This window comes from Metarhizium acridum, assembly GCF_019434415.1.
Source record: "Metarhizium acridum strain ARSEF 324 chromosome Unknown scaffold_586, whole genome shotgun sequence".
NCBI lineage: Eukaryota > Fungi > Ascomycota > Sordariomycetes > Hypocreales > Clavicipitaceae > Metarhizium > Metarhizium acridum.
This window is the reverse complement of record NW_027094048.1, coordinates 238206-260627: the sequence shown is the minus strand read 5'-3', so window position 1 is coordinate 260627 and position 22422 is coordinate 238206. Positions and strand designations below refer to the sequence as shown.

At 52.4% G+C, this 22422-nt stretch overlaps 10 protein-coding genes across 11 annotated transcripts; 8 read left to right on the top strand and 2 right to left on the bottom strand.

Annotated features, from left to right (window-relative positions):
* Nucleotides 1–132: 132 nt before the first annotated feature.
* On the top strand, nt 133–1003 carry J3458_021723 (uncharacterized protein; the record flags this gene model as incomplete). Its single annotated transcript, XM_007809616.2, has 2 exons — nt 133–927; nt 989–1003. The coding sequence occupies 2 exons, from the start codon at nt 133–135 to the stop codon at nt 1001–1003; spliced, it is 810 nt and encodes a 269-aa protein (XP_007807807.2).
* A 1181-nt stretch (nt 1004–2184) lies between these two features.
* J3458_021722 (uncharacterized protein) lies at nt 2185–2538 on the top strand (the record flags this gene model as incomplete). The annotated part of the gene is made up of 1 exon (XM_066122709.1): nt 2185–2538. One exon carries the CDS (start codon nt 2185–2187, stop codon nt 2536–2538), a length of 354 nt encoding a protein of 117 aa, XP_065972271.1.
* Nucleotides 2539–3078: 540 nt separating this feature from the next.
* On the top strand, nt 3079–4505 carry J3458_021721 (uncharacterized protein; the record flags this gene model as incomplete). Its single annotated transcript, XM_007809617.2, has 2 exons — nt 3079–3137; nt 3206–4505. The coding sequence occupies 2 exons, from the start codon at nt 3079–3081 to the stop codon at nt 4503–4505; spliced, it is 1359 nt and encodes a 452-aa protein (XP_007807808.2).
* Nucleotides 4506–4710: 205 nt separating this feature from the next.
* Nucleotides 4711–5301, top strand: J3458_021720 (uncharacterized protein; the record flags this gene model as incomplete). The annotated part of the gene is made up of 1 exon (XM_066122708.1): nt 4711–5301. One exon carries the CDS (start codon nt 4711–4713, stop codon nt 5299–5301), a length of 591 nt encoding a protein of 196 aa, XP_065972270.1.
* A 329-nt stretch (nt 5302–5630) lies between these two features.
* Nucleotides 5631–8269, top strand: FEN1 (Elongation of fatty acids protein 2). Of its 2 annotated transcripts, XM_066122706.1 has the most exons (3): nt 5631–6537; nt 6610–7176; nt 7270–8269. In XM_066122706.1, exons 1-3 carry the CDS (start codon nt 6439–6441, stop codon nt 7789–7791), a joined length of 1188 nt encoding a protein of 395 aa, XP_065972268.1. In that variant the 5' UTR covers nt 5631–6438; the 3' UTR covers nt 7792–8269. The 2 variants fall into 2 exon arrangements, with proteins under 2 accessions (XP_065972268.1, XP_065972269.1); XM_066122707.1 differs by having other exon boundaries at nt 5631–7176.
* A 541-nt stretch (nt 8270–8810) lies between these two features.
* On the top strand, nt 8811–11256 carry J3458_021718 (uncharacterized protein). Its single transcript, XM_007809619.2, has 2 exons — nt 8811–9247; nt 9330–11256. Exons 1-2 carry the CDS (start codon nt 9133–9135, stop codon nt 10835–10837), a joined length of 1623 nt encoding a protein of 540 aa, XP_007807810.1. The 5' UTR covers nt 8811–9132; the 3' UTR covers nt 10838–11256.
* Nucleotides 11257–11406: 150 nt separating this feature from the next.
* On the top strand, nt 11407–13844 carry DHH1 (DExD/H-box ATP-dependent RNA helicase dhh1). Its single transcript, XM_066122705.1, has 2 exons — nt 11407–12023; nt 12128–13844. Exon 2 carries the CDS (start codon nt 12396–12398, stop codon nt 13512–13514), a length of 1119 nt encoding a protein of 372 aa, XP_065972267.1. The 5' UTR covers nt 11407–12023; nt 12128–12395; the 3' UTR covers nt 13515–13844.
* Nucleotides 13845–15545: 1701 nt separating this feature from the next.
* On the top strand, nt 15546–17356 carry J3458_021716 (uncharacterized protein; the record flags this gene model as incomplete). The annotated part of the gene is made up of 5 exons (XM_066122704.1): nt 15546–15626; nt 15719–15949; nt 16029–16140; nt 16226–17216; nt 17281–17356. The coding sequence occupies 5 exons, from the start codon at nt 15546–15548 to the stop codon at nt 17354–17356; spliced, it is 1491 nt and encodes a 496-aa protein (XP_065972266.1).
* Nucleotides 17357–17761: 405 nt separating this feature from the next.
* J3458_021715 (uncharacterized protein) lies at nt 17762–19300 on the bottom strand (the record flags this gene model as incomplete). Its single annotated transcript, XM_007809622.2, has 1 exon — nt 17762–19300. One exon carries the CDS (start codon nt 19298–19300, stop codon nt 17762–17764), a length of 1539 nt encoding a protein of 512 aa, XP_007807813.2.
* Nucleotides 19301–21460: 2160 nt separating this feature from the next.
* On the bottom strand, nt 21461–22282 carry J3458_021714 (uncharacterized protein; the record flags this gene model as incomplete). The annotated part of the gene is made up of 3 exons (XM_066122703.1): nt 21461–21934; nt 22130–22156; nt 22217–22282. The coding sequence occupies 3 exons, from the start codon at nt 22280–22282 to the stop codon at nt 21461–21463; spliced, it is 567 nt and encodes a 188-aa protein (XP_065972265.1).
* Between the last annotated feature and the right edge of the window lie 140 nt (nt 22283–22422).

The following is a 22422-nucleotide window of genomic DNA, read 5'->3' as shown; positions in this document are numbered from 1 at the left end:
CGACGCTTCTCAAAGGTGGAAAATCAAGAGCATTTGTCACCCGACCGACCCTCATCATTCCATTTCGAACTTTCGCTACAAACGCCTACAGTTTCTAACATGAGACCCTCAACGTTAGCTTTTGGCGCCGTCATGGCTGCTACTAGCGTGAACGCACAAAGCCCTGTGTCAGCACCTTCCAACATCCCGCAACTAGGTCGCCCGGTGAGCCAAGGCTGCTTCAATACCAAGGGTAATATGACGGCACTCGAACCCCAGATTTCTGGCGAAAGGATGTCTTCTGGCTCTTGTAACCTTGCCTGCAAGGATGCTGGGTATTGGTTATCGGGCTTGCATGGTCCGCAATGTTTATGTGGGATGGCAATTCCTCCAGAGAGTGCCTCAGTGGCCGACTCAAGGTGCAACGTTTCCTGCTCGTCATATCCTCAAGAAGCGTGTGGTGGTAAGGATACATATACTATTTTCAACCTCGGTCTCAACATCGATCCCCCGACATACAGCGAGTCTAGCTCTACTACAGTAGCCTCAAGCACGAGTAGTACTCCTGGTGCGACAGCTCCTGGAAGTTCACCCGCCCATACCAGTGCTACTGTTACCGAAACCGCGAAGCCTACGCAGACCTCGCAGCCGGAGAAGAGCGGGCCGAATGTCGCTGGTATTGCCGCTGGAGTGGTGGTTGGCGTTATTGCCGCCGGAGCCGCGATTGGCGCCTTCTTTTTCTACATGAGACGCAAGCGCAACGCCGAAATCGAAGAAGAGCATCGGCGAAATGCTGCTGTCAGTGCATTTATTAGCGGTTCAACGCCCCCCAGTAGTCACGGCAGCATTTCTATGACCGACTCACGTATGGATCCCGTCATGGCTCACCGGAGGATGAGTGACGGTAGTATTGCAGACAACGAAGACTATTCGCGAAGGATCCTCAGAGTATGCTTGCTCTGTCCTCTATTGTGTCTTGGCTGAATCACTTGAACTAACTTGATAATAGGTCACCAACGCATGACCTGCTCAATAACACCCGCGTTACGACGAACACAAATATATGCCGTTATTCAATCACCAACTACCCACCATCTACCACCATCTTTCTCTATCAATGGCATTCACGGCGTTTTCGGGGCGAGAGCTCATGCCACCCGCTGGTCGACTGGCTGACGATCTAGCGGCGTTGATGCTCCTTTTTTTTGTTTTGTTTAAGCGGCGTAGGGTTACTCATTTTATTTTGTGAAGACGACTAGGCACTCTTGCTGCGTGTGCCTCGCGTCGAATGCCCTGCCAGCGTGTCTTCTATGCTATCCACTCTCTTACGTCTTTTGTTGAGCTGCCGAACTTCAATTCTGGACACCCGAGAGAGGTACACAACGCGGCAACGGCATCCTTCAAGCTTTCTCGGCCTGCCAGCTCACCCCTCTTCCTCATCCTTGATTACCATGCGGACGTTGACGTGCACCCCTTGGGATCTTGCTGAAGCTATGACTGATCAGCATGCTGCTAACTCAGCACTGGGCCAGTTTGTGGATATACCGCATTTTTGGTACTGCGGTATAAGCCGGACGACATTTGAGCCAACGCAAGCGGTATGAAAGACGATACGGAAGAATTAGGCCTTTCTCATAAAGGGTTGTAAATGCAACTTAGTTGCCTGCTTGTTTTATTTAAATCTTTATTATATGCAGTGAGGAGGTCGGCGATGGAATCAGGTGGAAATGTACGTATGGATTGAGAAATAGTGACCCAAAAACCATATTTTCAAACCTTTCTCCGGTTCGCTATCCATGGATTTCTCGGTGGCCCGCACCTAATATCATGTCTTCACGTCCCTCGATTTCTCATGTGTCTTTTCTTCCCCTTCATTGCCCTGATGCGTGCTTGGCTAGCTTCAGTAGTAGATTGTGGTCGGCCACAAATTTAGCATGCAGAGCTAATCTGGTGGTAGCGTTAGTCAACTTTGCTGTGAACTCTGAAAGTAAACAAAAAACTAGAATTTACTTGTTGCATATTACTATTTTTCTTGTCGTTTTTTTCTTGGCCAGGATGAAGCAACCTGCCTGTATCTGTGCGGTTGTACTTCTGAACTTGGGTTGCGCCGCGCCATCTAACAACCAACCTTCACGAGGCGTGGAAAGTTCTCACCCGACCAGCTCTTCTCCGTACATACAGCCGTCTCTGGATGCCAACAGATATATGGTTGCGGACGTGAGCCGCGCGCATAACAGGACGAAGACCCAGGGTACGGAATCTGACGTAAAGTGCGAATCGACGGATTACAATCAGCTGGAATACAAGGACGGCGTTGAAATGCTCAAGATATTCTGTCAGAAGAACTGGGCTATGAGCGGATCGGTGTATGCGGCTGTCGTGGGTACCACAGCCGTGTATATCTGCGCTGGAGAGGATTCCAATGAAGTTTGCGAGTTGATGGAGTGGAATGCAGCTGAGCAGCTGATCGACCAACGCTGCGGGACTGGGCACATGGGCGCTGCGCGGGTGAACAACAAGATGTATGGGAGGGGAAGTCCTGGCAACTACAAATGCTAATTTTGGACATTACAACTTTTAAGTGAAGTTGGCATTTCCTTGTTGTTACGCGTGGGCTGATGAACTCGAGACGCGGTGCACACTTGAGACGGATGTGGTGCCACGCGCGCCAAGAAATTATCGCTGGCAAAGACGTCACGTACAAATAAATCTACAGAGGAGAGGTAAATATACGATTCCTTGTCCCATTAGAACATGAAAGGGGCATACCGTATACATATTGACAATAATTCTTTTCACTTCTCACTTTATGAGGTCGGTGTTGAGGCGGAAGACAATCACGTGATTAATACAGAGGTGCGTAGAGAGCTTTGGGTGGGTTGTGCGAGCTTTGGCGCGTCAAGTAAAGAATTTAGAGAATATCGAACTTTTTCGTAACGAGGAGCTCTGACTAACACCACAGCGAAAATCAATCGTCAATACAGCGATGCGATGAATTGAGCAGTGCTTTCCTACGTTTCTGTCTCTCAAACGTAATTAGCACGTACTGCTGCCGGGTGCCAATCCGCTACACTGTACAGCTTTGCTTCCAGAGCCATCATGACTTCATTTACGACGACTCCTCGCATTCGTCGAACGGGACAAAATACGCACTTTACGTGAGTCATGTGATAGTTTGTATTTTCACGAATAAATACAAACAGACGCTAACAACTGCCAACTACAGATATAATCTATCACGACGTGTAAATGATGTGCAAACATATCCGATCCAATCGCCCCAGGGAGCCACGATTCTGCTTTATGGCCACGAAAATGGCGTAACCATCGTTTGGCGGGGTGGACGGAGACTCAAACGCCAAAAGAAGAGCCCCGAACCTGAAAAAAAGCAAAATGGAACCTCTGATGATGCCGTCATGGTTATCGACTCTGACGACGAACAACCACCTGCCAAAGCTCAAACCGTTCACAAGTTTGAGGATAAACCCGAGTTTGAGGATGAGGACGAAGAAGTACCGTATCCAGAAATCGTGCAAACGTTGGACTTGACGCTGGGGACCGCCGTGTTGCATGTGGCTGTCATGTCGATGGCGCCTTACAATCCTCAAGATCGACAAAATGCGACAGGGGCTTTGCTGTCGGACAAAATGGTGTTCGCAGTTTCATGTGTGACGAATGATGTCTATGTTATCACACTTCCTCTGACACCGCCGTCCTTTGAGAGTAAAGCGAGGGAAGAGCTTCGGGCGGGCTTGTTGGCCGGACAAGCTGGCTCCGGAGCTTGGGGAGAGTCTCTGGTTTTGCTTAGTGGCCAGAGGAGGTACAGTGATGGACTGGCTATCAGCTTGGTCCAGCCGAAGTCCTCAGATCCTGATAGCAAGGCGCCTAGGGCCGTGGTCGCATCGTGCTCTCGCCAGGCATCTGGGACTCTAATGCTCTGGGATGTGCCGTTAGATCCAAAGGCAAGGCCTGAACGGGCAATTGAGCCCTTTCAGACCGAATATCTTCCCCAGCCTCTCTCCAACGTCTCATTCAACCCGTCACATCCCACACAGCTGCTGACAATCTCTCCGTATCAGGCCGCGAGGATATATGACTTCGCCGTGTCCTCTGTTCCTCCTGACCCAGAAGCTATTGGGCCTTTCCCACCACAAGGCTCATGGCTGCTCTCATTATATCAGCCGTTTGCTCGACCAACTTCTTCCAGGAAACCAATTCTGGATGCGGTATGGATATCACATGGCAGAGCCATCTTTGCACTTCTTGCAGATGGCATGTGGGGAGTTTGGGACGTCGATGGAGTTAGGTCGTCCTCTGGAGGCGCAGCCATGTCAAGTAAACTAGCACATGGCCTGAAAGGCGCTGCTCTGACGACCTTTAGTATTTCGGGCTACATCGAGGGAACGGGCTCCCTGCGAAGTGTCGCAACTCAGCAAAAGGAGAACCACACTGGAGAATTTGCGCCAATGACTCCTCACACTCGTCGCCAGGCTACTGCTTCCTTGAGCTCCACTACCGACATTTGACCGTTTGGCTGCAGTTCGAGGTGGTATAAGGACGATTGCCCTGCCACCCAGAGGAAAGGCCTTGCAGGAGGAGAGTCTAGTATTGTGGGTGGGCGGCCTGGAGCACGTCTGTGTTATTCCAATAGTATCGAGATTCTGGGATTCACAACTCCGAAAAGGTTCTGGCGGCGGTGTAAACCTATTTAGTGGAGCACAGCCCACGAGAATGGTGAAACTAGCAGACCTCTCTACTGGACTGTTGGGAGAGAGATGTTGCGGCGTCGGCCTGGCTCCGGCATCTTTCAAATCTGGGACATCATCGGAAGAAGATGGCGGATTGCCTGTGGATGTTTTGATTCAGGGCGAGTCTCGACTGATTATTGTTCGCCAGGGAGAGGACGGACCAGGGAAGAAGATCGCAAAACTGGTTGATAGCCGGAGAAGACGGCTGTTCTCGGAAGGAGAGAGATCAGATGCCATCATCGTTCACGGTAACCCAGAGAGAACCACAAGCTTTTCATTTAACCTCAGCACTTCGAAACCTGGGACTTTGAGACGCAAACCTTCGCAAAGCAAGAAGGACGATTCTACTGGACAGTTTAGAGGCTCGGATGATACATTGCAGCTACCAAACCGCTCCCGCGTAGGCTTTGACTTCATGAGCGACCTGAATGCGGCTGCAGACGTCAAAGACGATGTTACTGCCCGAAACGTGGAAGCTGAGATGCTTGACATTATGGAGATTGATCAAGTGCTGGACAACATGACGGATAGCCGGGGAAGCAGACGGAAGAAGGTGTTCTTCGAAGAAGACTGAGAAGTTGAATATTGCTGAGATGACTGACTAGACAGTGTATGATAATACGAGGTGGCTTGACCCAGAAGGTACCATGTACGATACCCAGAGATGAGAATTGATGGCAAGACGGCCATATGAGAGGAGACGCTGAATACGTTTGCTCCCGTGCCTCTGATGCATCTACAGTTTTGGCAAGGACATATGTTATCCATCGCCAGGTTTGCGCAAAGATGCTGCGGCATGTGTCGGCCCCCTTTCAGGTTGATTACCTGTCACCTCCCACTATATGCATTTTTTGGCTCAGTTAACGTCTTTTGTCGTGTTTTATCTGACTTCCGCACGGCAAGGTGGAGCGCAAGGCGAGAATCATCCTTGACGTCTCTGTATTCCGAGCGGTATATCAACCAAACCATATGCAATACAGTTGTGTATGTTCGATGGCGTTCTACGTAGGACGAGGGAAGAGGAGGGCTTGTTTGGACTGGATTCATTCGTGGGTCTGAGTTCATGTCTTGGCCGAGTAGCTCTGTTATCTTTCGTTGACTGTACTGGTTTCTGGTATGGTCGATGGAGGGGGGTTGCACCTGGCTGAGCAAGACGCCTTCGAGACATTTTTTGACGTGACGATTTGATAAATGCGTTGCCATATAGAGTGGTGTTTGGCACTGGACGACGCTGAGTGAGCCCGCACCCTGTGACGTGACGTGACGTAAGAGCCTTGAATGCATCTGTGTATGGGTAAGAGGCGTGTTAAGGCGTCTATCTATCTATTAGACTTATAATACTTCCTTTCCATGCCAATGCGTGTTCCTGGTCTCGTTGCATTCAATGTTGTTTCAGCCAAGCAAATGATAGGCCACTGACCGTAGGCAGCACCGAAGTGGGGTCACTTTAAGAGCTCTCGCGAAAGAGCGCGTCAAGGTTGCCGAATTTCTGGGGCAGCGCGTCACTTTGCCATCCAAGTTCCTCTGTCAGGGCAGCTTCAATCTCACATACTTGTTCCCAATTGCCAAGTCCACACAGGCACAACTTCAACCAGCCATCAGCGAATTCGCGCCTACATGTTGCAGAAGTTCTGCTTTTCACTCTCTTCATCACTTTACCACAAAAACACCTAAGCTGCTGGCCATTAGGGTCCGATACCACGCGGCAATCATGGGTATCAAGCAGCTCTTCCAGATCATCAAGGAGGAAGCTCCTGAAGCCATCAAGGAGGGAGAGATCAAAAACCACTTTGGTCGGAAAGTAGCTATTGTACGCTTATCTACCTCCGCTTGACCGCACTTTTTTTCTCTCTCTTCGCATGCGACTCACATTACGCGACAGGATGCTTCGATGAGCATATACAGTTTCCTTATTGCCGTGCGCTCCGATGGACAACAGCTGATGAACGAAAGCGGCGAGACGACGTCCCACCTAATGGGAATGTTTTACCGCACATTGCGAATGGTCGACAACGGCATCAAGCCGCTCTACGTGTTTGACGGTGCCCCGCCAAAGCTCAAGTCTGGCGAGTTGGCAAAGCGATTTCAGCGCAAGCAGGAGGCTACAGAGGGCTTGGAGGAAGCCAAGGAGACGGGCACGGCCGAGGATGTAGAGAAATTTTCGAGGCGGACTGTGCGCGTGACGAGGGAGCACAATGCTGAGTGCCAGCGACTGTTAAAGCTCATGGGTATTCCTTTCATCATCGCCCCCACGGAAGCCGAGGCGCAATGTGCGGTTTTGGCGAGGGCTGGCAAGGTCTATGCTGCAGCTAGCGAGGACATGGATACGCTGTGCTTCAATACTCCGATCTTGTTGAGGCATCTTACTTTTAGTGAACAGCGGAAGGAACCTATTCAAGAGATTCATCTTGACAAGGTTCTTGAGGGATTAAACATGGAGAGATCTCAGGTGAGTTTCCCTACTTCAAAGATTGAGATACTAGGTTACTATGACGGGAAGTTTGTCCGGCTAACGAAAGCTCTGCGTCTTCAAAAAACAAAGTTTGTCGACTTGTGTATTCTCCTCGGTTGCGACTACCTTGATCCGGTTCCTAAGATCGGCCCTACAACAGCCTTGAAGCTCATTCGCGAGCATGGAACGCTTGAAAAAGTGGTGGATGCTATTGAGAGGGACCCGAAGAAGAAGTACACGCTGCCCGAAGACTGGCCTTACAAGGATGCACGAGACTTGTTCTTCGAACCCGACGTTCGAAAAGCAGATGATCCGTTGTGCGATTTCAAATGGGACAAGCCTGATGTTGAGGGACTCGTTACATTTCTTGTCACGGAGAAGGGGTTTTCTGAGGACAGAGTCCGCGGTGCGGCTGCTCGGCTGGAGAAGAACCTCAAGACATCGCAACAAGCGCGACTGGAGGGCTTTTTCAAGCCGATTCCCAAGACGGATGCGGAAAAGGCTGCCCACAAGAGGAAACTGGACGAGAAGAATGAGGAAAAGAAGAAGAAGCTGAAGCAGGACAAGAAGGACAAGGCGGCTCAGAAAGCGAAGCCTCGAGGAACGGCTTAAGGCGCAAGCATGTTCGGATTGACTATGGAAGTATCGACTTACGGTTGTGGGAATACAGTGGTTAGCTGCGTTAAAACGATTGAGGGATCTGGATTGTTCTGAGGCAATGGTTTTGCCCAGGCGCAGACCTTCACATGGCCTAACTCGGGGGATATGTGGAACGCATGTGGAATTCGGAGTTATCTAGGTATGTTCGCATTAGGGAATAAGGGATAGGGAATAGGGCATCTGATTTGCTTCTTTTGCTACAAGTCCGGAGTACGATGGTCGGGTGTGAGGTGGTGCATGCAATGTTGCTTTGTTTTGCCATTGAGGCGGAGGACCTGTCAATTATTAATGGCTACTCCACGATTGATGGCACAAGGGCACTTCGGGCGGCTGATAACTTAGTACTACTCGTGTACCAAGGCATTCGGCCAACTACAGGGCTAGTGATATTTTCATCATTAATTGCTAGTGAGTTCCCCGTGCGTGTTTGCGAATCTGTGTGAGGATGCACGTATCTTATTATCCCGGGGAGCTACTCCAAAGCCGGCAAGCCATGTGCCATGCTGCTCAGGTGACAGCCTCGGGGGTCTAGTTTTGGAGGGCGTAGTTGGCAATGCTGCGGCCCTGACTGGTGGAGAGCAAATAATCAGTGCCAAGAGCACTGAGTGCCAAAAGTGCCTCGGTCAACTCGGTCAATGCGGAGGGCGACCCACTGGGCTCAGAGGTCAAGGGGAGGCCGTGTGGTGGTGTCTGGTGTGTGGCTACACGACCGCCATGACGGCAGGTTCCCTTGCCCACCACCCATCTTCACATGCATGAAATGCAAAAGAAAAAGAATTATATGCACACAATATGCGTCGCCACTAAGACCTCTGGAACATCTACGACAAGATGCACGAGGAGCAACACTGGACACATGACACTTGCCTAGGTCTTGTGTAGCATCCAATGTTGGTATGGAGCTTGAAAACATTGGAGGAAGGTGCAACTGTCCAATAATCAATCACCGAATTCAAACCGACCTTTGCTCCGTATAATTGTCGCTCTTCCCCACACCCCAAAGGCGCCTCCAAAGGCAACCCCAAGGACACGGTCGTGGGGAAAGGCCCAAGGTCCCCAGTGCTTGCGCTTGCCCTGTCCCAGTTCCCGGAGCTCATCTCTTATTTGGGAATTGGCTTGCTGACTCCGGCTTCGACAGCCTCGACGGACTCGCATGTGATTGTCGAATGCCGACGTCCTGAATTTAAGGCCCACTTGTACGGCCTCGACGCCATTTTGGTCTTCAGCTCTACTTTCTTCCCTCTCCCCCCTTCTTCTTTCTTCCATTCGCAATATCCATCCAAACAGCCCATCATGTCCAAGGTCTTTTCGACGAGCGACGTTGCGTCGCACAACAAGGGGGATGATATGTATATTATTGTCGATGGGGATGTGTATGATATCACCAAGTTCCAGGATGAACATCCCGGTATGTTTCCCTCCCCTCGATTGCTGTCAGTCACCGCCGTCCTTTTCTTTTCTATCCTTGCTGACCTCCACATGCGGCATAGGCGGCAAGAAGATTCTCCAGCGAGTCGCTGGCAAGGACGCCTCCAAAATCTTCTGGAAATACCACAACGAGGGCATCCTGAAAAAGTACAAGGGCAAGCTGCAGGTCGGCTCGCTCGGCACCAAGCCCAAGCCGGAGCCCAAGGCCGAACCCAAGCCTGCCGCCGCATCCGCTCCTAAGAAGGCCGCCAGGCCCAGCTCCAGCAACGAGCAGTCCGAGCCCCTGGAGCCCTTCGGAGCCCTGATCCCCTTTGCCGACCCTTCGTGGTACCAGGGCAACTTCTCGCCCTACTTCAACGAGACTCACGCCGCTCTCCGTGCCGAAGTCCGCGAGTGGATGGAGAATGAGATCGAACCCAACGTCACTGAGTGGGACGAGGCTAAGCGCGTCCCCGAGGAGATCTACAAGGAGATGGGCCGCCGTGGCTATCTTGCTGGTCTCTTGGGTGTCAAATACCCTACCGAGTATGTCCCCAACGGTGTCAAGTCGGTCCCCACGGAGAGCTGGGATCTCTTCCACGAGATGCTGTTGACCGACGAGCTGTCGCGTGCTGGCTCTGGTGGTTTCGTCTGGAACTTGATTGGTGGTTTCGGTATCGGCTGTCCTCCCATCATGAAGTTTGGTTCTCAGACCCTCAAGGACCGCATCATGCCTGGCATTCTCGCCGGTGATAAGCGCGTCTGCCTGGCCATTACGGAGCCTGATGCTGGTAGTGACGTTGCCAACCTGACTTGCGAGGCCAAGCTCAGTGAAGACGGCAAGCACTTCATCGTCAACGGCGAGAAGAAGTGGATTACCAACGGTATCTGGGCTGACTACTTCACCACTGCCGTGCGAACCGGCGGTGAAGGCATGAACGGCGTCAGTCTGCTGCTCATCGAGCGTGGCCCCGGTGTCAACACCCGTCGCATGGACTGCCAGGGTGTCTGGTCCTCCGGAACCACCTACATCACCTTTGAGGATGTCAAGGTCCCCGTTGAGAACCTTCTTGGCAAGAAGGACAAGGGTTTCGGTGTCATCATGACCAACTTTAACCACGAGCGTATTGGCATCATTATCCAGTGCCTTCGTTTCTCACGTGTTTGCTTTGAAGAGTCCGTCAAGTACGCCAACAAGCGTCGCACTTTTGGCAAGAAGCTCATTGAGCACCCCGTTATCCGTATGAAGCTCGCACACATGGCTCGCCAGATTGAGGCTTCCTACAATTGGCTTGAGAACATGATTTACCAGTGCCAGAAGATGGGTGAGCACGAAGCCATGTTGCGTCTCGGCGGCCCCATTGCTGGCCTCAAGGCCCAATCTACCGTCACCTTTGAGTTCTGTGCCCGTGAAGCCTCGCAGATCTTTGGTGGTCTTTCGTACTCGCGAGGTGGACAGGGTGGCAAGGTGGAGAGATTGTATAGGGATGTTAGAGCGTATGCTATCCCAGGTGGTAGCGAGGAGATTATGCTGGATCTTAGCATGAGGCAGTCTCTAAAGGTTGCTCAAGTTATGGGTATGAAGTTGTAAAAGCTCACGGAAAAGCGTGTGGCCTTTTAGGATGAGACAATTGCGGGATCTATCCAATGTGTATAAGTTAATGGGACGGGAGTTGGGTTTTTCTTTTTCCATTTTTCTATATTTTTTTTTTTTTAAAGGCCACGTTTTTTGATTCCCACTATGGCCTGGGGATTGGCGATAGAGACAAACGACAGCTTCCACTACAGGATTGAATATTGACGTGTACAGTGAGTGGGGTGTATGTAATACGTCCCTAAAAAGTAAGATATTGTGGATTTTGCAGCCATTTTGCCCGAGCATTGTCAACAGCAGCATATTCTGCACATAAAACATACACTCTCTCCGGGGTGAAGCAAACATTCTTCAAAAAGCAAAATACCCCTTACACAGCTTGGATGACCTTGGGAGGTTACTACCTAGGTAGGTAGTAGGCAACCACAGCAACTACCCTACTCCGTACGGAGCAAGTGCTTCCTGAGGACCCCGCGATCACGTGACCATAAAACCTGCGCCGTGACCGTGCCGCACATCACGGCCGTTTGCCTCTTCAGAGACAGAATCTCCGAGCTTCACCACACTACGCTTGCACTTCCAACACGACGACATCCGCTCACACAATCAAGGGCCTCACGCCGCAATCTTGACGAAAACGCACAACAAGCACGACGCAGTATCAGTACGGTGGCCAGTCAGACATCAGGCCACCTGAATCACCTTTTGATCCTTTCTTCCCACAGGATCCCAACGACACTTGCCTCACTCCCAATCTCCTTCCTCGGCCCGCCCTTGGGGTAAAACGGCCGCGAATCAAATCGCCACGCTCACGAATTGAAAACAACGTCTGAAGGGCACCTTATTTGGAGCAATTTTGGCCAATATTCACATCTTAGCCTGCGTCTCGTAGTCCACTCTTGGACTCAGAATTAATTTTTTTTTTTCTTCTCAAAATGACCGATCAGCTGGTAGATCAGCTGCGAAGCACACAAATCAGGTCCGTTCTCTTAACGCAAACTCCCCGCAGATTCTTCATCTGGTGATGCCGCCAGGCTACTGTGTTGTTTTTTAATTACGTATATAGTTTTTGGGGTGGGCTGCCGTTACTGACTTTCTATGTAGTGATGGTATCCCTGTACAGACGGATGATTGGAAGAAGAACTTGAAGCTCCCTGCCAAGGATAACAGACAACAAACAGAGGTATGCATATGATAACTAAATGGTGTCTTCTATTGCACCAAATCTCCCAATATCATTAGTTCCGTTTGGGCTAAAGAGGACTGTTTCTCCCTCTTTTCTTCCAGGATGTGACGAAAACGAAAGGACTGGAATTCGAAAACTTTGCGTTAAAGCGCGACCTGCTCATGGGCATTTTCGAAGCTGGTTTCGAGAAGCCTTCACCTATTCAAGAAGAAGCCATCCCCGTTGCCCTGACCGGCCGGGACATTCTGGCCAGAGCAAAGAACGGTACTGGCAAAACCGCCGCCTTCGTCATTCCCTGCCTTGGAGCGCATCAACCCCAAGGTCTCCAAGATTCAATGTCTCATACTCGTTCCCACCCGCGAGCTTGCCATGCAGACGTCACAGGTTTGTAAGACTCTCGGCAAGCATTTGGGCATCAACGTCATGGTCACCACCGGCGGTACCGGTCTGCGTGATGATATCCTGCGTCTGCAGGACCCTGTCCACATCGTTGTTGGCACTCCCGGGCGTATTCTCGATTTGGCAGGAAAGAGTGTTGCCGATCTTAGCGAATGCCCCATGTTCATCATGGATGAGGCCGACAAGCTTCTATCCATTGAATTCACCCCCGTCATCGAGCAGCTCCTGCAGTTTCACCCCAAGGACCGGCAGGTCATGCTGTTTTCCGCCACTTTCCCCCTGTCCGTCAAGGACTTCTCTGACAAAAACATGGTCTCCCCATACGAAATTAACCTTATGGACGAACTCACCCTTCGCGGTATCACACAGTACTACGCCTTTGTGGAGGAGAAGCAGAAGGTCCACTGCCTGAACACCCTCTTCTCCAAGCTTCAGATCAACCAGTCCATTATCTTCTGCAACTCGACCAACCGTGTCGAACTGCTAGCCAAGAAAATCACCGAATTGGGCTACTCTTGTTTCTACAGTCATGCTAGGATGCAGCAGCAGGCCCGTAATCGCGTCTTCCATGATTTCCGCAACGGCGTCTGCCGAAACCTTGTCTGCTCCGATCTCCTCACCCGCGGTATCGATATCCAGGCTGTCAATGTCGTCATCAACTTCGATTTTCCCAAGAACGCTGAAACGTACCTCCACCGCATTGGTCGATCCGGCCGTTATGGTCACCTTGGTTTGGCTATTAACCTGATCAACTGGGACGATCGCTTCAATCTATACAACATTGAGAGAGACTTGGGCACCGAGATTCAGCCCATCCCCCCCAGCATTGACAAGAGCCTCTACGTTTACGAGAATCCTGAATCTATTCCTCGTCCCATTTCCAATCTTCCCAGGAACGCGCAACAACAGCAAGCGGGTTCTTCCCAACAGCTCCTCGCTCAGCAGCCGCAGAGCAACTGGCAGAACCAGAACGGCCAACACAATAACCACTACGGTCGTGGGCGTGGACGAGGACGCGGATACCGAGGGCGAGGCGGTGCTGCCGGTGGCGGTCGGGGTCGCGGCCAGCCTCGCGAAGTTCAATCATAATATAATCCCACAAAAATTTTGACAAATGTGGGCAGTTCTGAGGAGGGGACGAACATAAAGTTGTTGAAACTTATTTTTGGTGATTTTTTTTTTCTTGTTCAGGTAGGAGAAGAAGGGACGAGCAGGGGGGTTGACATACATGTTGGATTGTACATTATTTGCACTTTCTTGGCGAATCGGGCAGAACGGCGAACTGGTTGATTTGCTACTTGGCCAATAACTTTTTCCAGTTGGCCATTTATCGGAACTGTTTTCTTTAACTTTTTTTCTTCGCCTATTAGCGTGTATTTATGCGCGCGCCTCTGGGAAGAACGATCGACGAAGACAACATGCGCTCTCGGACGAGGATTTTCCCGTTCGTCATTTCTTTCTTTATTTTTTCTGGCACCGATTTGCATTGGCGTGGGGTGGGGTTGTTTTCGGTCTCGACATGCGATGATACCCCTTGGGTTAGCTTCGATACATCATGTCTGCCGGAAAATTTCATGTCATGCCGTCATGGGGCATGCTTCATATAAGACAAAACAGCTTTCGGAAACAGAAGGGGAATGGCAGTCACATGCCATGGACACATATTTAACACGCTGTATTCGAGCTGTTGGCGTAGCTATTGCATTGGCACGGTGTTTCAGCTACGAGGGCACGGCGGAGAGGCGTATCAGGTTTTATCACTCTGAACATATTTTGTCTCCTTGCTCTGGAGTTGTAGGGCTCAAGTGACTTGCACCTGTTGTCACACACATGGGTGGACTGGATGAAGGGCCTTGTGAGGCTGGGGTGATGATACCACTGGACGACTGTTACGGCTATGAGCAGGTTTGGTTAGGTTTGGGTGAGATACCCTCAGCTGGGGTAGAGGTACGGATGTGACTATGCTGGTTGGTGTAACATCTTGGCGGTTGGCTGGTCTTATTATCTTTTATCACACCTACGATGGTGTGAGCTGACAGGGATGCTGGTCCCGGGCGACAGCGACATGTGGCTGCTCTCTCAGACAACCGACATGGTGGAAGGACAAGTTTTACACCGAGTCTGGAGAGTCGGCGGTGGGGTGAAGGAAAACAAAAAAAAAACAAGGTACAAAAATTATCATAAAAATAGCTTTCGGGGCAGAAGCTGGATTGCTGGATAGCCTCGAATCAGGCTGGTGAATAACGTCAAATTTAGATTTGGTCAGTTATTTACAGCGAGGACTGGTAGGGTAGACAGTTAGTCTGAGCAATAATGGGGAACCAAATTCTGTCTCGAAACTGATTTGACGTTGACCGTGAGAATTAGGAAAGGAGGGCATGTCAACAGGTTGAGGAAACGGAGACACTTTGAGACGTACAATGTAAGCGCCAGCACCAAGGTCTCAAAGGTATACATGTGCTTTGGGACCAACAGGCAAAGGTGCAGCAAGGAAAAAAAAAGAATTCTCTTGACAATTTTCATCTTCGGATGGAATGAGAGCCAAGTGACACGGGGAAGAAGGTCTAAGGGGCCCAATTATAGTCCGATCACGTCACGACAAATTTCACAGGCAGACAAAACGACATGAACGGTCAAAGGAAGCGGAACCTACTGTTGGGCTGGCAGGGATTGACAGGTTTCAGCGTTTAGAAAAGAAGAAAAAGAGCCGTGTTTTCTATTGTCAATAGTGCCATGGAGCCATTTTACATTGCGGATTCGGGCGTTCCTGAATGCTGGCTCCCTCGCACCATCAGGGTGGTTGACTTCTTCAGAGTTTCCGGCGACAAGTTGGGCGGCCGGGGAGAAATTTCTGGTGCTTGGCGTGGTGCTGATGACTAAGGCGGGGTGGCCCGTCATCAGCGAGACGGAGATGGGCGCGGCGCGTGGGCCGTGATACCCGCCTTCCGGTCCTCGGCGCTACGCGGACACCACGCCGACTTGGGAACCCGGGATGCCAAGGATGCATTGCCGCTCTGCGTTTCTGCAAAACCATTGCCGCTTGGGGGCTTGGACATGGGATGGCTTCATGCCCACGTCCTGCAGCTTTGAAATCTGTACATTTCCCCTTTGTAAATCGCCATGCCGCATAGGGACCCCCTCGATCCGTCCAACACCACATGGCGCGCGTACGTGCGGGACGCATTCATCGCACTTGAACACGTATGTTGGAGACTCTTCTTTTTCAATCTCGTTTCGAGACAAAAGAAACGCTCGGTAGCAGGATTTCTAACAGAAAACCCTGCGTCAAACAGACCCTCTTGTCGGCGAGGGGAAAGCTCCTCCGGGACTGGGTATTCGTGCCCCTGGGCATCTTTGCCATCCTGGGCGCCTGCTGCGGCGTTGACGTGCTCTTCCGCAGGGTGTCGGTTTCGTTCCCGGCGTCGGTGGCCTGTCTGGCGCTGCTGTTTGCCGGGCTGCTGCTTTGTGAGGCGGTGCTAGGGACGCATGTCACGCGGAGGGCCGTCGGTGTCATCAATGTGCCGGTGCGTGTTCTTGCGTCAAGCTCTCATGGCTTCTGAAGGCCTTCTGTTCTCTTTGCTAACCGCGATTTGGATTGTGTAGGCGGACTGGAGTCTGAGATGGATCGGGCTGTTCTTTACGCCGTCGTTTGTGACGATTCCGCTGAGCCCGGCGATTGGGGTCGGTGAGGTCTTTAAGATTATCGCCGTGTTTGGTGGGTGAGCCTTTGTGTTTTTTTCTTCCTTTTCTTCAGACAGCAGAAGAACCTGTTGGCTAATGGCGCCGGCGGGGGAGAGCAGTCGTCGGGTTCGCCGTCATGATGGTGCTGGCGGCGTACATGACGCGCGGGCTGCAGCTCGTGCTGGGCGCGACGAAGCGTTCCGAGACGGAGCGCGGCGACGAAATGGGCCGTCGTGAGCACGACGAGATGCCGCTTCACCAGCGTCGCTCCGACTCGGGCGGCATCGCCAGCCCGCCGCAGCTCCGGCTCCAGCAACACCACTACTCGCAGAGCAGCCCGGCAGACGGCAGCGTCGCGGCGGCGTCGTCGTCGTCGTCTCTGCCCGACTATCCGGCCCAGGCGCCGCCTCCCCCGGCCCGATGTGCGCTCTACGCGGCCAGGCTGGCATCGCATCTCGACGCCTCCATCTTGGCGCTCGTGCTGCTGGCCAGCATCCCCGTCTACTACGCCTCGGGCTACGCCATGCCGCTGCACGTCGCCGTCACGACGCTCTGCTACAGGCTGGCCCTCGCGACGCCGGGCCCCTGGCAGCGCTACCTGCACCCGGTGCTCGCGGCGTCGCTGCTCGCCGTGCTCGTCATCTGGCCGCTCTCGCTCGCGCACGGCTCCAGCCTCACGGCCGCGCTGCGCTCCTACAAGACGGGCGCAAACTACACCCGCCTCTGGAGCCGCGAGCCCGGTCCGCCTCTCCTCCCCGGCGCGGGGGACGTCTTCTCGACCGTCCTCGACGCGAGCATCGTGTCGCTCGCCCTGCCCATGTTCCAGCACCGCCGGGAGCTGAAGCGTCACCTGGCCACCCTCGCCATCCCCAACGTCCTCATCTCCGTCGGCTCCGTGCTGTCCTACCCGCCCGTCTGTCGCGCCATCGGCATTGCGCCCACGCGCAGTCTGGCATTCGCCTCGAGGAGCCTGACGCTGGCGCTGGCCACGCCCGCCACCACCAACCTGGGCGGGGATGTGCATACCGTCGCCGCCCTAGGCCATAGCGAGCGGCATCCTGGGCGTGTTGGTTGCCGACAAGATGATGAGGTTGCTGAGGATACCAGACGGTAAGTATTCATCCCAGATTCTGGGGGTATTGGAGGTGAAGCATTTGTGCTGACGGACGCGTAGACGACTACGTCACACGGGGGATCACACTGGGCGTCAACTCGAGCGCCATCGGGACGGCCTTGTTGCTACGGACTGATCCTCGGGCTGCTGCGCTCTCGAGCCTCTCCATGACCCTCTTTGGCACTGTTACCGTGCTGCTGACGTCGATACCGCCTGTGGCGAGTATGATTCGCGCCTTGGTTGGATTGTAGGTTACGCTCGGTACATGATGGGAGCTTTGGCAGATGGGTAGATGGGCAGATGCACTGTTTTTGTGTGCTTGTGAATTTCCAGCTTCGGGAACCAAAAGAAATACACGAGCCGAACAACGTGATGTGGTGAAATGTCATTATATGCAGTCCAGACCCTAAACACGCTATGATACATGAAATGCCCGGGGTAAAAAAAAAACCACCCGTTGTCAAATCTATGGCAAAAAAAAAAAGGTGGGGAGAAAAGGAAAAAGGGAAAAAAGTATGGAATAGTCCACTGACACGCAAAGCTATTTCATCCGGCCTCGTAATGCATCAACCTCCCTCTGCAAGGCGTCCAAATCTGCCAGGATATCCGCGCTCTTACTTGGATCAGCAGCGTACGCCCCGCCGCTTACCTTCCGCCCATCGGTATTGGGACTGCTCCCGTGGTGTCGCGGCGGAGGAGGCGGGGGCGGCACGGTGTCGCGTGACTTGTTCTCCGAGGAGACTCGCCGGCTCGGTGCATCGACGCCGGTGACACTGGGCGGACGGCGGGTGGAAGGCTGGCGTGTTGGCGGGGGAGGAGGCGCGATCAAGGGTTTGCTGGGGGTTGGGGAGTCGTGTGAGGATCGAGCGATGTCTTGGACCTGGTCTGTGGAAGAAGCCATGTTGGAGGATGATGTGCTTGGTGAGGAGGAACGGCTTTGTTTGGGGGCGAGATATGGTCGTCGAGGCGGAGGAGGAGGAGCGGGAGCATGACCGGCTGAGCGGGTGCTGTCTGATCGGGGGGGCATGTCCTCGGAGGATGTACGCCGTGGAGGAGTCTCCTTGTCGTGAGATTTGCTGTCTGTTCTTGCGTGGCCGCGTGGCGGAGGTGGTGCCGGTGCCGGTTTTCTTGTGCCTAGGAAACTTGGTGTAGAGTTGATTTGAGGTCTGGCATCTACTTCCCCTCCGGCTGCGTTTGTAGCTTGGGCGTCGAGTCGTGCTTCGTCGTCATCCATACTCCTCCGTACTGGTTCGGCCGTTGCATGCCCATCATCCCTTATATCTTCCGGCTCTCGCTGCTTTAATGACTTTCCATGTCTAGAGCTTGGCGGGGGCGGGGGCGCTTTTTTTTCCTTGCTCGCCGGTGATGTCACAGCAAGTATCTTGGATTCTTCCTTATCCTCATCCTCGTCTGAGGAGTCGGCCAAGCTCCCTGGATCTGCATAATTCCTTCCCCTCGCATTCGTTTGTGCCGTGGATAAAGCATTCCTCTTGGTAGTTTCCTCCTCGCCATCTGTTGACGCGGACGACGACGCACAATCATCCGCATTTCCCGTCATAAGCAACCTCTTGAACGAATCGACGTTTAACGACTTGCGGCCCTCATTGGCAGCTTTCAGTACCTCCCCCTCTTCTTTTCTCTCCTTTTGCAAGTCCTTGGAGCCTTCCAAGTCCCGCAACGTCTTGCTGAACGGATTCGAAGGGATGCCACCGGACCTTACGTCGTGCTGCTGCTGCTGCTGCTGGGGTTGGTGCTGATATTTATCCTGCGGCAGGGCGGCAATGCTCTCGCCATCGCTCTCATCCGTCGAGGCACCATTGAAAGGATCAAAGCTCGGGTAGTAATTCGAATGATTGTAGGTATTTTCAGACAGCGGCACCGGCGGCCGAGGCGCATCAAATGGCCATTCTGGTGAGTCGGGCGACAGCGGCGGCGGCGAGAGCACGCGGACCCTTTTCAAGGGCTTGTTCTTTCTGTCACCGGCCTGGGCATCTTCGCTGCGCAGGCTAGACCTAGGGGAGCCAGCTCGGGCGGTGTCAATGGTTCCGAGGGCCTTTTTGCGAAAGGGATTGGAAGACATGATGGCGTTGATGGCGGACGGCTTGGTTAGGTGACGTTGTAAAAAGTGACAGACGTGTTTATATCAGCAACTTCGAGTCGGTGAGCAGACGGCGACTACGTTTCAGGATCGGCGGGCTCGGGGCCAAGATGAGAAAAAAGCCAGCATTTCGGAAAATACGTCTTCACCCGCTTTCCCTCGTAGCTTTTCTGGTCTCGTTTCCCCGTGCCGATCTGCGCGTGGTCTGGGGTGGGACAGTAGAAGAAGAATGATGGAGGGGCCGGGATGTTATCAAGGATGAGTAGCTCTCGTTCGGGCAGGGGACGATGAGGGAAAACAAAAACAAAGTCTGAGAAAATAATCCGACAAACCGTGCCCCTAGGCAGCACAGGTCCAAGTGAGCGCAAAATTAAACCGTTGCGACAACTTACGTACGCCAACCCGGCGGCCGGAACAATCGGTTGGGGGCGCGGTTGAGGGGGTTTCCAAGCTCGAGTTGCCAAGGGCAGGCTACCGCTGCGAAGGGACCTTTCGAGTACGGCAATGGACGTGTACGTGTTGCTTATTGCTCGATGGGGCAGTGAGTATGCGCATGCGGTCCGGTGGCTCGATGGCTCGACCAACCAGCACGGTGGTGTCTTTTGCCATGTAACTACGGCTCCGGGAGCTGCGGTGTAACTCGACGTTATCGATGACCGACAACGCTCGACGCAGGGCCACGACAGTTGTGCCTCCCCGTTATTAGACACGGCACACCCCGCTAAGCCAATAAACCAATACCAAGACATCAATCAATCTCCACTTGCCTTGCGGAATACCCGTGGCTGCTGGGTATCCAGTTGGAGGTTGGCAAGGCTAAACCAAATATGGATTCAACAATCAGGCAACGAATTGAGCATGCAACCCGACAACCGACAACCGACGTGAAGCCAAGCAATACAACTCAATTTATCGGCCTATCTTACTGGGTATTACCTGTCACTCGCTCACTGCCTCGTGCACAAGCTAGGGTTTCTACCTGGTACTGTACGTGGTGGTTACCTACTGGATGGTATAATCCCCATTGGGGCCTAGGGTAGCTGCTTCACTGTGTAACCTAGTAAAGGTAGAAAGGGCTAAAAGACAACACAAATAAAATATCGAAGCCTCGTTGAACTCATCGAAAAAAAAAAGAAAAATTGTAGCGCTAGAGCACAGAACCCATCCCAACAAATTGGATCCAGTCGAGTTGCCTCAAACTACCTAGGTATTCAGCTGATGAGTTAATAGTACGCGCACGTGGTAGAGTGTAAGTTATGTGGAACCTGCACAACTCATCAACTCGCGCTTCAAATGCTCGACTAGCGTCACTAGCCCACGTGACACTTATCGGCTCCAACACGGTCACACGGTCACTCAAACTAGTCAGGCGCAACATGTAAACAAACCCGCAACGCACCGCGTCGCAAATATCTGCCTCGCTACTCTGCGCACAGGAAAACGAAATGGACTAAGCCATTGCAAAACTCAAATTAGAGTCGATCAAATGTATTGCCCTTCCTCCCGCCCTGAGACCTGTGGTATATAATTACACGTAGCGCCGTCCCACCAATACCGCGAAAGACAAAAGACCCTGCCACCTGCAGCAACTTTCAGTAAAAAATCGCGTGAAAACAAGGCCAGTCCCTCCATATTTATCATACCCAACAGTCGAGAGCTGTACCGTTCGTCAGACCCGACAATCCAAGTAATTCAAAATACAGGGAGAATAAATCGTCAAAACAAGAGCATTGCTGCTTCCCGGCCTGGGCGACGAAACCGTTCCCATTAACTCATGAGATTCTTCGTCTTTCTCTTATCATCAACCGAAAATCTTCACATGCAAATGCCGCGTTGCCTTCATGTCCCGCGCCGCGTGTGCGCGTATCAAAACAAGCCACATATCTCTTTCGCTTCCGCCCAAAACAGCAATATCCCGGTGAACCTGCCTCTCCCGAGCCGTGCCGTAAAACAAGAAAACACACAGAAATCGAAACCCATAACGCCGTAGTTCATTCATTAAACAAGAAAGTGCACGTTGCCAAAAAGAATGACCAGCCTATGCCTTGGTGGCGGCCTTCTTAGGAGCAGCCTTCTTTGGTGCGGCAGCCTTCTTAGCGGCAGGCTTTGTGGTCTTGGCGACACGACCAGTCTTGGTCTTGGTCAGGGCAGCGTCCTTGTCACTCTGGATTTCAGGTCAGAAATGAATACCCAGAAAACATCTATTTGGTGAGAACGGGAACATACCTGAGCAGCAGGCTTCTTGGCAGTGGCGGGCTTCTTGGGAGCGGGCTTCTTGGGAGCAGCAGCAGCAGTAGTGGTGGTGGTGGCCTTCTTCTCGCCAGCGGCCTTGGGGGCAGCAGCGGGCTTCTTGGGAGCAGCCTTCTTGGTAGTGGTGGCCTTCTTGACAGAGCCCTCCTTCTTCGCAGCTGGCTTCTTAGGCTCAGCCTTCTTCTTGGCCAGCTTGGTGCCACCAGAGGGACCCTTGGGCTGGGCAAAGACGCCCTTCTCAACACCCCCCTTCAATGCTTTGTTGAAGAGAGAGTCAAACATGTTGTCGGAGACATTGGCCAGGTTGTTGTTGGCCTTGACATACTTCTTCAGTGACTGACGGCTGGAGCCATTGCGATCTTTGAGCTGTAGCGAGCAAGTTAGCAAGGCGATCCAATAGGAAAACGCTGGCATCCATTGGACTGTTGCAAGAACAAGCCGTGACCAGAGACGTGACCATGAAACCCATTAATTCCAGGCCATCTATCCTGTCATCTGTGTAATCAAGACACCACTCTCTGAACAGGATGCGCCGAAGGGTTCATGAACGTTAATACATACATTAACGATGGCATCAGTAATCATGTCCTGGTGTGAATTAGCACGCGTGATTCCCAAATACCAAAAAACCGACTGACGGCGACGAACCTGGTAAGTAGCATGAGTGGACTTGGCCTTGGGGGGGGCAGAGCCTTCAGCCTTCTTGGGAGGCATCGTGATTAATGTGATGGAAAGCGTGAGATAAACGTGTAAGTGATGATGCGAGAGAACGGAGCTTGTTACTGGAAACAAGTCACGATTGTATCTACACCAAGAAGAGAATAATCTTTGGGGGTCAAATGGGAGCAGAGACA